Source organism: Strigops habroptila, chromosome 10, assembly GCF_004027225.2.
Source record: "Strigops habroptila isolate Jane chromosome 10, bStrHab1.2.pri, whole genome shotgun sequence".
Lineage (NCBI taxonomy): Eukaryota > Metazoa > Chordata > Aves > Psittaciformes > Psittacidae > Strigops > Strigops habroptila.
In genome coordinates, this window is record NC_046359.1 from 15,907,366 (window position 1) to 15,921,604 (window position 14,239).

The window sequence follows — 14,239 nt, forward strand, 5'->3', positions numbered from 1 at the left end:
CCGAAGACAGGAACTTTGTCAACACTAAAACAAATGGGAAAACAAATACAGCCACTGCTCGAGGACCAATGACACCGCAGGATGCCAGGCTCAGCAGTGGCAGGGCAGGGCTGTAACGCCCTGCTGAGCAGGGAGCTCTAGAACTAAACTCAGGTTCCAGAGGCACCAGGTGTTGGGGGGGGGGGGGGGGCAGTGCTGACAGCTGTGGCAGAAGGAAAAGCTTCCTTGTATGCCACTGTCCAAGGAGTATTTCATAACCTGTGCCTAAATATCAGTTTTAAAAGAATGAATTTTGAAAGAAATGCTATGAGATAAGATTGTAAGAGTCACATACACACAGACTATTCATAGGTATTCTCTCCAGAACCAGCAGAGGGAGCTTTCAAATTTCACCCCCTCCAGTTGGCTCCCACCACTGATGATGGTAAGATTGATTCTTCTCATTTGTTTTCTACAAATGCATACATAAATTTCATTTAAAAATACAGAAAGAAGGAAAAAAGAAGCTTCCCCTCCCCACCCTGAAGTGAAAAACCCAAAACCTTGAAGAAGAAAGTTTCAGTTTTTAGAACGTTAGGAAGTCTCTTTTACCATCTAGCATTTGCAGGCCAACCAAAAGCGGGGGATGGAGGGTAGGAGGGAGGGGGAGCACTTAAGAATATATTAAACCAAAGTTGGGGGAACAAGGGAGAAAAAGGGAGAGAAGCTACCTTTATTTTCTTTCGATGCTTAATTTTTGGTACGTTTTTATCAGCTGGTCTCACTATCTTGTCTGCCTTTATCCATTCGTCATACCTAAAAACAAACAAAAATGGACATGTTTATGGTTTTAAGCAGATAATCATGCCACCATTAAGAGAAATTAATGGAAGAAGGAAAATTATTAGCCATATAAAAACTGAAGTGGAATTTGAATGAAGTCATTTGTGTACTTTTCATTATGTGAAGTTTCAGCTAAGGTTCAATTCTTCACATATGCTGGGACATACAGAATGAAGGGGTTTTTACATCAACAGGTAAGATGGGTATTTTTCTAGTTTGCACTGAACAGCAAGAAATCCATGTAAACAGGTAAAACAAACTACCAGAATGATAATTCTGTATGGATCTCCAACAGGTATACTTTATATATACATACTGTAAAAGCCTTAACAATAAAATAGATTCTTACAACTACATAAAATGGGACCACTTAACAAAAATAAACTCTTTCAAGCCCAAGTGTCTGTGAAGTGGTATTTAGAGTGACTAACACTCAGGAGTCACTAACTTTCGAGTCACTAACTTAACACTAACACTTTTCAGTTTGTTTTCAGTTATTCCATTCAGAGGATTCCATTTTATATCAGAATGATACTAGACAAAAACACACTAAACAGCACCAAGACATTGACAATAGGTGTCTTATTATCTAAAACTGGACCTGTTAAATATAAATCCAAGACCAGAGAAGTACATTCTTAACAAGAATATACTGTATACTTGTATATACTTATAAAAATATACTGTAACTATAGTACTGTACTTGCGAATTTCATTGTGTATTTCTGAAAAACCTTCAGAATCAATTATTCCCCCCCCCCCAGTAAGCATAACCTGCTGTCCTACTTCAACTGTGAATTCAAGAACCGTCTAAGAAATAGGTTAGTTAAAAATTAGTGCGTATTAACTTTTGCCTCAATGTACAGCCACACAAATTCTGATCCTCCCAGGTAAACACGAAAAGAGACAGGAAGAAACAAACTTTAAAAAAAAAATCCAAACCACAATCCAAACCCAAACCCAAACCCAACACAAAACCAAAGAACAAACAAAACCCCCAACAAACACAAAAACAAAGAAAACCCACCCTCACCAAAAAAGAAAATCCCAAACAAAACCAACCAAAACACCCAAACCCCACATACCCAGAGGACTAGTACAAGATAGAGCCAAGCACAATGCACTCATGACCATGCTGGCTTTCCAGCTGGGCTTACTTGACTGCTATTTTGATATATACAATACAGTTCCAATTCAGCTTCTTTGCAATTAATGCCAATTATATCTACAATATTGACATATATGTTCAAAAGGATTAGAGAAAAATATGCGAGTTTCCAACTTGGCTTCCCTTAACTCTAAAGTTAAGATCTATGCAAGGGATTACAGAAGCTAAATACTGTATTTTATTAACTTTCTCATAATATAATGAAACATAAAGTAGTGGTAGTCTCTGAAAAAACAGCTTTCCAAAAGGGTTTCCTGGGCTTCTTCCCCTTCCATTGTGACAGAAAAATAAAGTCACAAAACCCAGCAGCAGACTATGCAAACTACAACATATCAAGACGACCTATACTGCTGCAGATACAGCTGTAATCATACTATGTCACCAGGTGACATATGGGTGAAGAGGCTCAGATTTCTTTCCAAAATTGAAATACAACTTTGCAGAGTACTTTCCTGTATGGAAAAATCCTACATTCTGTGAGACTCTGGGAAACCCTATTTGAAGTAACCTTTCTTCAAGTCAAAGACGTGCTTTCCAGAAGGAATGCCACTAAGACTGCCAGACGGACTTTGTAACCTACATAAATGTAGGAGTATTTTATGAGGTCTAAACACATGCAGGAAAACGGCACTGGAACTGGACAAATACACAGTGAAAACCAATTATTCTGACAGTGTCCTTTCTGCCTCAACCATGTTGCTGTGCTGTAATACAGAATTTGTGTTAACTCATTCTTTTCATTTCTAATAAGAAAACAATCTTCCCCCTGTGCAAACTTTATGCAATGCACACACTGTCCATGATTCAAGGGGCGACAGCTGATAAACATGGAGACATGCTGAAGTGAAGGAGAGAGGAAGTGAAGAATCTTAAGAGAATAGCTGTAGATATCACACGGTCTTAAATGCTTCTGCAGTAGTCACAATTCCTCATCTCAAGGAGCACAAAAATTGAAAACCTGTGTGACAGCCACAGTTCCTGGCTGGAGCATATCCTGCTTTACTCCTGACTGCACTTGGAACAGCAGTCTGACCCTGCAAGGAGGCTCAGCATCACAGAAATCTTGAATCTTTTCCCGGGAATCAGATGCCCACCCTTTACACATTTGCATGGCACAGCTTCTTTGACTACTTGCACATCAGATGTATATGGTTTGCCAAAAGCTGTGACAACTGGACCCTAGGCTGAAACAGGCCTTGCAAAAGGGTTACATCCCAAGCCACAGCTGAAACTTCACCCTAAATTACATTCTTCTCTACTGCAAGACAGAGAAGCACCCTGAAAGCTGTACGGTGCACCAGATGCTAAGCTGCATCTAAACAGTGTGCATGACTCAAGACTAGAGCCTTTCTTCATAGAACTTATTAAAATAGGAAAACTTACTTCATTGCTATTCTTGCTTTAGACAGCCTGTTCACAAAATAAAAGAAAATAAAAACATTATGAATTAATTTCTTCAGTTCTCATTACAAGAAGTATGTGCTTCCACAAGACCTTGGTCATTTTACTGCAGTGCTGTCTTTTACACTTGCTTACATCAGCTGCCTAAAGCGAGCAGCTGGGCATGGAGAGGAAGGAGGTAAGATGTGGAGGTGCTCCTAAAAGAGTTTGCACAGACTTGTTTGAGAACCAAGAGGAGGGATTTATTAAGAAACTATTATTTACTTATATTTTTAAAATAAGGTTCCACGTGAAAACCTGGAATGCTTCCAGAAGAAACATCCCCTTTGTCTACCAAAATGAAGACAAAGATGAGCCAGTAAGGACAGAAGCTTTTCTGCCTTACTGGTTAAAATTAATACCTGCCAGAAAAGTGGGTTTGAATGGGAAGGAAGGAAAGAAGGAAAAGAGGAAGAATTAAATTAGTAGCTATATAGCAGAAAACATAATTGGCACTTTGCATAAGAGTTATATACCGATTCTATTACATCCACATGTTCTGACTGCAGGCTAAAATAAACCACAACATAGTATCAGAGATTGCACGGTCAATCCTCCACAGAAGTACTACAGGGGAAACAAGGAAGAAAGTGTACTTGTCAAGCCTCTAGATTTATACCAGCAAAGGTACCAATTTCTCAGGAAGATAAGCAATCTCAAGGAACTAGCAAGCCTTGGCAAATTCACTGAAGAGTTCGAGAGTACTGTCTGCATCTGCTAACATGGACAAATCAAATGTTTTCTTTCGCTGTTATCGAAGAAACCAGGAGATTTAGTCTTATAACCAAATACTGGAATATTAGATGAAGACTCAGATATTTTTATTATATATTTATTTTTCTTTAATTCTCCCCTCCATGGTATACACTACTCTCAAGAACCTGAAATTTGGCTACACGTTCCTTTAATTTCAGTGGTTTACTGTTAGGTACAAAATTTGTACATCGTTAATGCTTCAACAAACCAAGACAGAAATTAGCACTTTTCTTTCTTCCCTTCAGAAATCTGAATGTAAATGTTGAAAATAATAAACCTTAGTTTTAAACACTTGAAACATTCAAGAATAATATGTCTTGTGATACTGTACCATACGACACACAGAGCTAAAACAACCGAAACTCTTTTTGAATATGCACCCTCCGTCTTTAATTACTGGGAACATACTGCAGAAAAAAAATCACCTCAAACACTTACACAATGAGTCTTTCTTTGCACTGGCAGCTGAAAATTAAAATTATGACAGAAAGAACCGGCACTGTAGGCCCCAGGGTAGTTTTAGTTCCACATAAAGCATACCTAATTCAGAATGAGAGTGGCCTGTTAGAAGAAATACAGTTTCTCTCATAAGCTTTTTCTGGTTAACATGTGGCAATGTAAAGAGTTCTCTTTAAAGGGTAGAGATGTTTACCACTCCCTTTCACTGCGAGTCAGGCCCCCTTGAACAGTACAGTTCTTTAGCTTTATCAGAGACAAGTATCACCTGCCTCTCAGGAGCTAACTAGATTCTCTAGCATAAAGTAGTGCAGCTGTACAACGCTCTCAAGCTATATTCAATTTCTGTATTTTACAGTTACTATATTTTTTTGGGTGGGGTGGGAGGGGGAAGAGAGCTCCACAGTAGTTAGTATCACTGGTTCCAGAGCATTTAAAGAAAACTAACGAAGATGAACACCAAGTCTACCAAATTCCATTCCAAGTACCCCAAAGTGTGTGCACATGCACACACACACACACACGCACACACTTATGCTGAATCCCAGACCAATACTGAAATTACCTTGTGATAGAAACATCAGTAGTTATTTAAGATTCCTGCTCAGACTTACAGGTTTAAAGAACAGGCAGTTAAATGACATACTGACTGAAAGGGGAAATGGGAACATCAACTTTGAGGGGTAAGAGAATGACAATTAAAAAATATCCTGGCTGATTAGAAAATCCTAGTGCGGCACATCCCATGACCTAATGTCACAGTACTTGTCCCTGCTAAACACTAACAGTAAGCTACAATGAATAAAGAGAGGAGAGAATTGCTACCTATCCAAGTAAGGCAATTATTTTTCTGGTTGTGACTGACTAAAAGCCAAATCAAGTTATAACATCATACAAGATTTGGCTTTACAATACTAAAATATCAAAGTGTTTAGATGCTGCCTAAAGCTCAGGCTTACCTACTGTTACTGTCAAATCAAAAAGTCTAAGTAATTGTACTTGTATTAAAAAAATTAGCCACATTTAGCAGAATCCACAGACAGTCCCATAGCTACATCTCAATCACTGGTATCTTTTTCAGTGAAGAATCCTACTCTCCCAGCCTCTTTCAGAGGGCTCTTTTGAAACACCCGGTAAGAATATAAATGCAAGACCTGCTGCCGGAAAGACCAAATGAGTCCCCTCAACTTTCAAGTTAAGCGCAAGTTTACTAAAAATGCTTTTCTCATCAAATATTTCCTAGTCACAAAAATGCCTCCGGTAATAATCCATGTATTTGTTTAAAATGCAGACTTCAAAAAACAGAATCTTGATTTCTCCTTTAGGAACCAGGGTGCTGCAATCTCCAAGGTGAAGGCTCATTTTTGACTTCTGATTTCTTCAGATTTAAAGTGGTACTGTTCAAATAAAACTCTGATCATCTCAGTTCACAGCATGTATAATAGCGTAATATTTACTCAAAAAGGAAAAGAACTTCTCTGTTTACACATGAATTCAAAAACAAGAGTTTAAAAGCAAGAAACCTCTTGGAATGGTACAGAGTGATCCTCAGCAAGTAGGATGCAAATTTCAGCAACCTATGCTCCTAAGAAAGTCATCCCCAATAATGACCAAAATACTAGTCGGATTCCAAATCCCACCTCGAGTAGGCTACATCTCCCCTAGTATCTCAACTTCATAGCCGACTATGCGTACAAATATTGCCTGAAGACAGTTTATGTGAAAGATCATATTCCTGTAGATAATACATGTGTAGACCAAAATTCTACAAAAGATCAATATCAAAACCAGCAATATTGAGATGTTCTTCCTCAGCAGTTGCTTACGTGGTCCTAGATGCAAACAGATGTATTCAAGGGAAGAAGAGAAGCATCATGCTTCTGTAATTGTGACCTTTGCTAGCAGATCTTGCTAGCACTGAGTAAATGAGATTTGTCCTGCCCTCTCGGTCACAAGTAGAATGGCAATCAAAGTCTAGATCACAGAAGAAGGTCACAAGAGCCTCAGATTTTCCAGAAGAGGAAAAATAAGCAAACAAAAAGTACAGCAGACTTGCCTCAGGCTTGGTTTTTGTTTGTTTGTTTTTTAAAGACCTATAAACACAGTAATAAAGTTTTAAAGATGACAGCTGAGGACAGATACAGATACATTGAAACAGGAAAATAACAAGAGGCTTGGTAATTGGCTTAAAAGCCACTCAGAAGTTTTAGTTGTCTCTACTGTTTTCAAAGTTGCTTCAAGTTTTAAATGGCAGAAAACAGCATCTGAAATGGCAAAAATGTATTAATAATTCAATATTTCTATTAATGCTATATTAAAGACAATAAAAAGCACATACTCCTGCATATAGTAAGAAAAGCATAAGAAGCCATTAGGCTAAGACAATTTTTGTTTGGATGCTTGAGGCAGCCACAGGGGAAGGAGGGGTGGGAAAGGGTGGAAACAGATCTGAATGAAATGCAATTATTTGCTGCACGCTTGTTTTCCGCTAAGAATCTCGTACTTCTCTTGTTAGATACCACACTGCTAGTGTACTCTCTGCTTGGCTGGGAAGAGTGTGTATACAGACTCAGTTAAGTGCACTGTTCAAATACTATATGAGATAAAATTGGCTTAAGAGAGCCAGAGGAGGAATTTGTGAAAGGGTAAGCTCTCACTTGTTCTATGGAGAGATATAAAAAAAAGATGGGGAATGAAAGAAGCCTTCTTTGAACAAGTCATTTTAAGATGATTTTCTAAATAACTGAAGTACTGCATTTACATAGTGTTAAAAAGCTAATAGATTCATACAGTACAGTGACCTTCATAGAACACCAATACTGAGAGTTTAGGACTCCAGATGTCTATTCATTTAGGTTTTAAAATACACAAGTGTATTTTAGAACTAATTCAAGAAGTAATCACTAACTAAAACTCAAGTTACCTCACATTCCATCCACAGTAGTGCACCAAGTAAAGGACTTCTCCACCTTCGATGTCAGAATCTTTAATACTAGCTTCATACATTTTTTGATTTTTCCCTCTTCCATACCGCACTTGGACTTTCATGCCTGGTGGATAGCATTCAAACTCTTCTTCCTCATTGTTATTATGGTCTTCCTCCTCCTCCTCCTCTTCTTCCTCCTCCTCTGCTTCTTCTTCATCTTCATCTTCTTCCTTATTCGTGTCATCTCTTGAAAGGTTTAAAAAATTGTAGAGTTAATATGAGATACTTCATAAGCTTTTCAGTTCCAAACCACATATATTGATAAATATTGCGGATGCAATAGAGACTGGGAAACAGCAGGCTCCAAATATGTGAAACTGCACTATGGCTGAGTAATATCAGCAAAATAGGATATAGCAATACACACAAATCCAGTGACTGTAAGATGCAAAAATGACTGGATTGAAAGGAAAAAAAAGAAAAAAAAAAAAAAATTTTCCATCAAAATCTGTATGAGCAGAAGTTGTTCAAACTTCTCATCTTTCTATGATTTGTTCATGCAGTCCCTTTGTTTAAATATTGGGGGTTTTTCAGTTCAAAATCATGCTTCTCAATATCAATGTTCCCTAAATTCTACCTCTCAACCTAAAAATTTTACAAGTGCTTCTTGAAACTTGCTCACCCAAAAGATGCTTGCTTTATTACTCTACCTCAACACCTTGAAGTGACCGCAGTCACAGCCACATGGGGGGAGGGGGGGGATGGGGGCTGGGAACCAAATCAATCAAGAAAAAAAAAAAAAAAGGCCTTATGCAAGATTATTTAGCAAGTCAAGAAACCTGTGCTAATTTATGACCATGTCACTCCTTGCCAATTATGTCAGAAGTCTTCTAACTATAAGTCAAACTTGCATTTAGTTACTATATAAATACACAAGCAGGTGTTCACAGGTTTCAGACGCTAATTTTGAATACATTTTTTGATATTTGGACACACTTTCAGCAGCACTAAGAACACACAAATCTTGCTAGTCTCAGTCAATGGCAGCTAAGGGCTGCTCAGTGTTCTGAAAATTATCTCCAACCATTTTAGGGCAGACTAAAAAAGTATCTTTTAATCTTACATAGCTTTACAAAACAGTGTTATTGGCCCTCACACTATTCTAATCCCACACCCTGCAATACAGAACATATTCAGGCCATTCACTAAACTCACAATAATCACACACCTGTGACATGGAAGAGATATGTGTGCGTATATCTTATAGACTGGGTACGAAAAGATAAGCAGTGCTCAAAGTCTGATTCACACCAATATTTAAATTAACCTCACAAAGTCTGTATTAATAACCTAAATCTTTCCATGAAATCTTCAGCAAAACACACTCAGATACAAACTACTTTCTCTCAAAGAAAAATAAAAGAATCAAATAGCATTTTCATTCTTCAAATGCTTCTTTGAAGTAAAACTGCACTATTATCATCTAATTAGCCAGCAAAAGAAATCAGAACAATACACTAAATTCAACTGCAGCGTAACCATACTGATTTAATGAAATTACTTCAGAATGTTGCTATACATATACACACAAATGCATAAATCCATACATATGTGCATACACCACGAGACAAATGCTAAAAATTCCCTCTGTTGGTGTATTAAATAAACCAATTCAGAAGATACATCTATTCGTGTATACACGGCATGGACCAGACAGTTTTGTTCTGGAAGACCAAGATTTTTATTTCAGTGGGCTAATTTGCTAGTGAAGTTAAAACCACCAGTTAAATATGCAACATAAAGGAATAAGCTCTGAAAGCTCATTTCATCTCCACTATACATCATATGCCAAAATTCACTTCCCAAAGAAATCACAAATAAGTCTTCAAAGACTCAGATGAAAAATTCCTGAACAGAATTCCACAGCTAACAACAGAAAGCACCAAACAGTAATTTAAATGCCTTTAAATTATACTCTCTGCTGTACTAAAGCAAAACTCCCAAGTAGTTTCATCTTAACAGTTATTATCATACAAAACCTAAAAAAGCTTGGCATCAGGAGCAGAGCCAGTGCCCAAACCAGTGGCACAATCCTTGAATGATGTCTGCAAAGAAAAGCATGCCTATGAGAGAGATTCAGGATTTTTCCAGACACTGGCAATTATGAAGTCTCTCTTACTTTAATCACCCTATGGCTTTCTTGGTGTCCCAAGACATATTCTACAAAGGCTCCGTGACGATACCAGAATTTCTCTGGAAGAGAGATATGAGAAACCCTCATTGTGATGTTGAGTATGTGGATGGTCAAGTAGATGTGAAGAGTAGACTGTACGTAGGTGGAAGGAATGTCAGAAATGAAAAGCAAAATGGAAGCAGAGATGGCTACAATTAAAAAGTGTTCTAAGGAGTAACTTGGTTAGTGATCATAATCTGGAGATTTTAGGAAACCAAACAAAAGCAAAGAACATTGATCATTTTGGGGCAGAAAAACCAGCGTACTCATATGGCTCCTGGAAAAAAAAGGTAAAACCAAAATATATTTCAGTGGCTGCAAGGAAGATTTCGTTTTATGAGGCCATAAAAAGCTCAAACCTGGCAGTGCAGATGAAGGAGAAGCCACAACCGTCATGAAACAGAGGTTTGTAAGAGAAAATCGTGATTGCAGCCATCCAGCACGCACAATCATAACCTCACTTGTCCATGTATATATGCCTAAGAACATTGGTTTTCCTTTAACGCTGTTTAGTCTAAAGCCCATTTTGAGGGGAAGGGGAAAAACACCCCAAAAACATGACTCCTGGCAGCAGACAATAATTATGAACTCAAAACCAGTACTAAGCAATACCTCCCATAAAGCTGCAACAATTTGAACAACCCAAGCAGCAGCTGATAAAACAAGGCAGCAGCAGATGTGTGTGCACACTGTACAAGAGACAGCAATACAACTGGAACTGTGCTCCAGAAACCAAGGTACCACCAGAAAGCTTATCAGGAGGACTCTAAGGCATTACCAATTATAACCACAGACTAAAGAATACCCTCACCCCATCTCCCATGGAGTGGGAACATAAGCCTTCAGAAGCAGGAAATTAATGAATTAAAATGCAAAAATATTTGTTAATAAATTAAAACCATTAAAACATTTAGATCATACAAATATTGCTTAATTGTTAGTTCCAAAGGACATTGTGAAATCATTAAAAGGCTATAAATACACATATGGCAGATCATTCTCAGTCAATATAAAGATTTAACACCAACAAGCCCATAATAAGGGTAAGTATCCCAACAAATAGATATTGTTAATAGATGAAATGGCACATGCTATTACACCACTAAAGGAACTGCAGCATCATGCAACCGTCTTTCAACCCACAATGTCTGGCACAAAACATAGCATTGTCACAAAGCCTGGGTGAAATCTGTGAGACAGTGTGTGATTTGCAGCATTAGAACTGCTGCCCAGGATCCCTGCCTTGCAGCAAACCCAACCCCACTCCAATACACTTCTCCTGACACACCACACTGGCACACACAGCAGGTGAAACAGCAAATGCAAGATGATTTTTTCAGGAGTTATTCTAAAACTTGAGGAACAAGATTATTTCAATTATTGGTTCAATTAAGTCATTACAGTTAATTGAAGAACTAGCAGAAATAAACTCCAGTGTAACTGGCACTCAAGTTTAGCAATTAGCTTCTATTTTTGTTTTCCTCCTCCTTCCCTTCTTCTCATCCTAAAGCATTATTTAACCTCTACTTCACATAATTCAGAGCTGGAAGATGTTGAGTCTCCTTCATGCTCTTTCTCAACCACAGTTGTATTAAGATGCCATTAAGTTTTAAGGCGGACATACCATTAAGAACTGTACTTATGCCATGACACTAGAATCTTATCTTTAATTAAACACAGTAACAAAACACCCCAAATTCACCAGCATTTGTCTTCCCTCTGAAGTTGCAAAGAAAACCTAAAAATAAAAGCTCCAAGGATTTCTGTCTAGACACACACAAAATCTGAATAAATGCACAGTTATGGTCTATCATACTGAGAGAAGGCGAAAGGCATTAACTTGATTTGAGTCACATCTGAGAGTAGTACAGTACACTTGAACCATGCAAGCACAGAACTCTAACAAGTGTTTTCATCTGCTGCTACGGAGGAGACAAATGGAAGGACCTCATGTTATTGCTTCTAATCATTCAGCCAAGGTTTTGAGTATTTCTGAAACACTCAAATGGATAATGGATGGTTCAGAAGTCTGGCTGGGGAGTACAGCACTTTCCATTTTTATGGCACTGGTTCACACTCAGCTTGAAAACATCTAGTATTTGATGAATGCTTCAGGTTCACTCAGGCACATAAGTCCCAGTGACAGCTACCATGGTTAATAGCCTCCGTAGTGACCATAAGTTATGTAAAATGTGATGACAGAACCACTTTTTCCACATCAAAGACACCTCCCTTCCATTCAATGTCATGCACACATAGGACTGGTACATTTTACATCGCCACTCTACACTTTATTGTTAAGTCATTAGAAGTTCATTGCTGTATTAAAAGCAATCTTTATGTATATGTAGGTATCATACATATGTATGATGTATATTCTATATAAGGAAAAATAAAGTAAATCAATTGGACTCTGAAAACATGACTGTACAAAATGTCCTCCCCAATACAAAGGCAGCTGGAATACTTCAAAACAAGATAGATCACAAATAAAAGCATAGAAATACGTTCCTATAAATGAAACTACCCAGGTATATGTCTCAAAAAAAGGTTTGTTTAGGTTTTTTTTTTGCATACACACCAACAGTCTCAGATTCAGAGCAGATGTTCACATCACATGTGCAACAAATATGATATATTTCTCTCCCTTGTCTGAATCTAATCAAGTCCATATAAATCTATATCATACTGGAGAAAGCTATCTCAAGATATATTTCTCAACACTAATCCCGAAGCTAGAAAATATGCCTTCTGTAACAAATCTCCTTTACTCAAAAACATTTTAACCTTCCTGCTACCATTTTAGATTCACCGCCAGAAAGCTTTGATATGTCATTTTAACAGATAAGGAACTGAAGAAAACATTGCCTCTAACAATCTGTTACCTCCCATATGTGAAATGGAGCTTCTGACTATTACATAATCCTGTTGTAAATTGCTTTCAGAAAATCCCCAACAAGTATTTCCAGAAAATTTAACTCTTGTACAAATAGAAGCCATCACCAGCAGACACAGCAGGTAGTCACCCTACCCTGTAAGAGTAATAAACCCTAGTAAAACCCTTCATGTAAAACAATGCCCATCTTAACCTAGTTCTCAACTGCTGCTTTCATTATCCCTACTTCCCTCCTACTGCTTAAAGGAGGGGACATGCTATTACTGCATGTAACAATGCGTGTAACAGCTCTAAGATTAAGGTTCTTCCCTTGCACGTGAATTAATGCTTTCACTTCATTCAAGATTATTAGCCAAAGAGGCTTAGCATTTTCTCCTTTTGATAACGTCAAAATATGACAGTACCAATTCCCAGAAAACCATACCATGAAGGCCTTAACTAGCGGTATGAGACAATCAGAAACGTTCAGGTTTCTAAAGTACTGTTTAAGAACATTTGTTCATGCATTCCTTGGAGGATGTAATAAAGCAATTTTTTTTTTTCCCCTTGAAAACTAAAAGGAAAAAGAAGGAAACCCAAGAAGTTTCATAAGACCAAGTAAGAACTATTTGTGAGTACTGAAAATGACAGTGGGGTGCTAAAGGGCAGGGTAAGGATCCACAGAAGGCAGCCTCTCCTGGTGTCAGGGTTAAGGCAGCACCTCAGCCAAAAGAAGGAAAAGACAAGAACAAAGCCTCCTGCAATCTTTCTGTACTTTAACTGGGATTACTCCAAAGAATTTTGCCTGGTTACCTCAAAAATCCAAGTACTACTGATATACAAGTCTGGTGCAAATTTTTGTTGGAAAGCAAAAATTATTATCAGGATTCTGAACACTTAGTCTTTCAGCTTAGTATAAAATACTTGGCAGTGGCCTGTCCCAGGTGCTTTAGAGCAAAGTAAAAGATTTTCTTAATAATACTGGTTAACTAGCAATTCACCTACCCTTCAGTTCACAAACTGTATCTACTATGAAATTTTTAATGACTTTTTCTTTTATTAGCATGAATTAAAAAACTGCACACCTTTTAAAAACTCCACTAGGCTCCTGGCTTCAGTCTCTTGGGAACGCATTCAACCATCTGCATTTCTCATTGTGTAAAAAAGTCACTCAGTTCTCAATTTGTTGGCTTTGACTCAAGTCTTTGAATACTTACAACAGTTAATGTTAGACGCTACAAAGGAAAATCGCGCCAACTCTGCAGTGCTGCATTTGAAGACCATTACTTTCACAACATGAAGTTATCAGGAACTTCAAATAAGTTTGATTTTACAACTTCTGGTTTATTCACTGACTAACTATGAATACTTTTCCTATATATTAGGGAAAAGGATGAGTTTACAACCCCATTCTTTCAGAGATCTTTACAAAAATGACAGACCAATGAGAAAACACATTCCTGGCCTTTCGTTTTACTGCTTTTATGACTAGAAGTAGCACAAAACTGTATATAGCACATGCATTTTCCACTAGCCACAGAAAAAACCAAAATAAACAAACCA

At 37.7% G+C, this 14,239-nt stretch overlaps 1 protein-coding gene and 1 long non-coding RNA gene across 5 annotated transcripts in view; both read right to left on the minus strand.

Moving 5' to 3' along the window:
• ARID4B (AT-rich interaction domain 4B) overlaps positions 1–14,239 on the minus strand; it is an 88,251-nt gene that overhangs the window by 12,120 nt on the left and 61,892 nt on the right. For 3 of the 4 annotated variants that reach the window (XM_030499151.1, XM_030499149.1, XM_030499148.1), the window contains exons 17-18: positions 7,566–7,814; positions 711–795 (exon numbers count right to left, since the gene is read on the minus strand). In XM_030499151.1, coding sequence (XP_030355011.1) covers positions 711–795; positions 7,566–7,814 — 334 coding nt within the window. The remainder of the gene's footprint in view (positions 1–710; positions 796–7,565; positions 7,815–14,239) is intronic. The other variant, XM_030499150.1, reaches the window with a different exon arrangement.
• Positions 2,978–6,175, minus strand: LOC115613556. Its single transcript, XR_003993439.1, has 3 exons — positions 6,166–6,175; positions 5,602–5,604; positions 2,978–3,059 (listed from the first exon to the last, which is right to left on the minus strand). It is a non-coding gene; the product is annotated as an uncharacterized LOC115613556 (long non-coding RNA).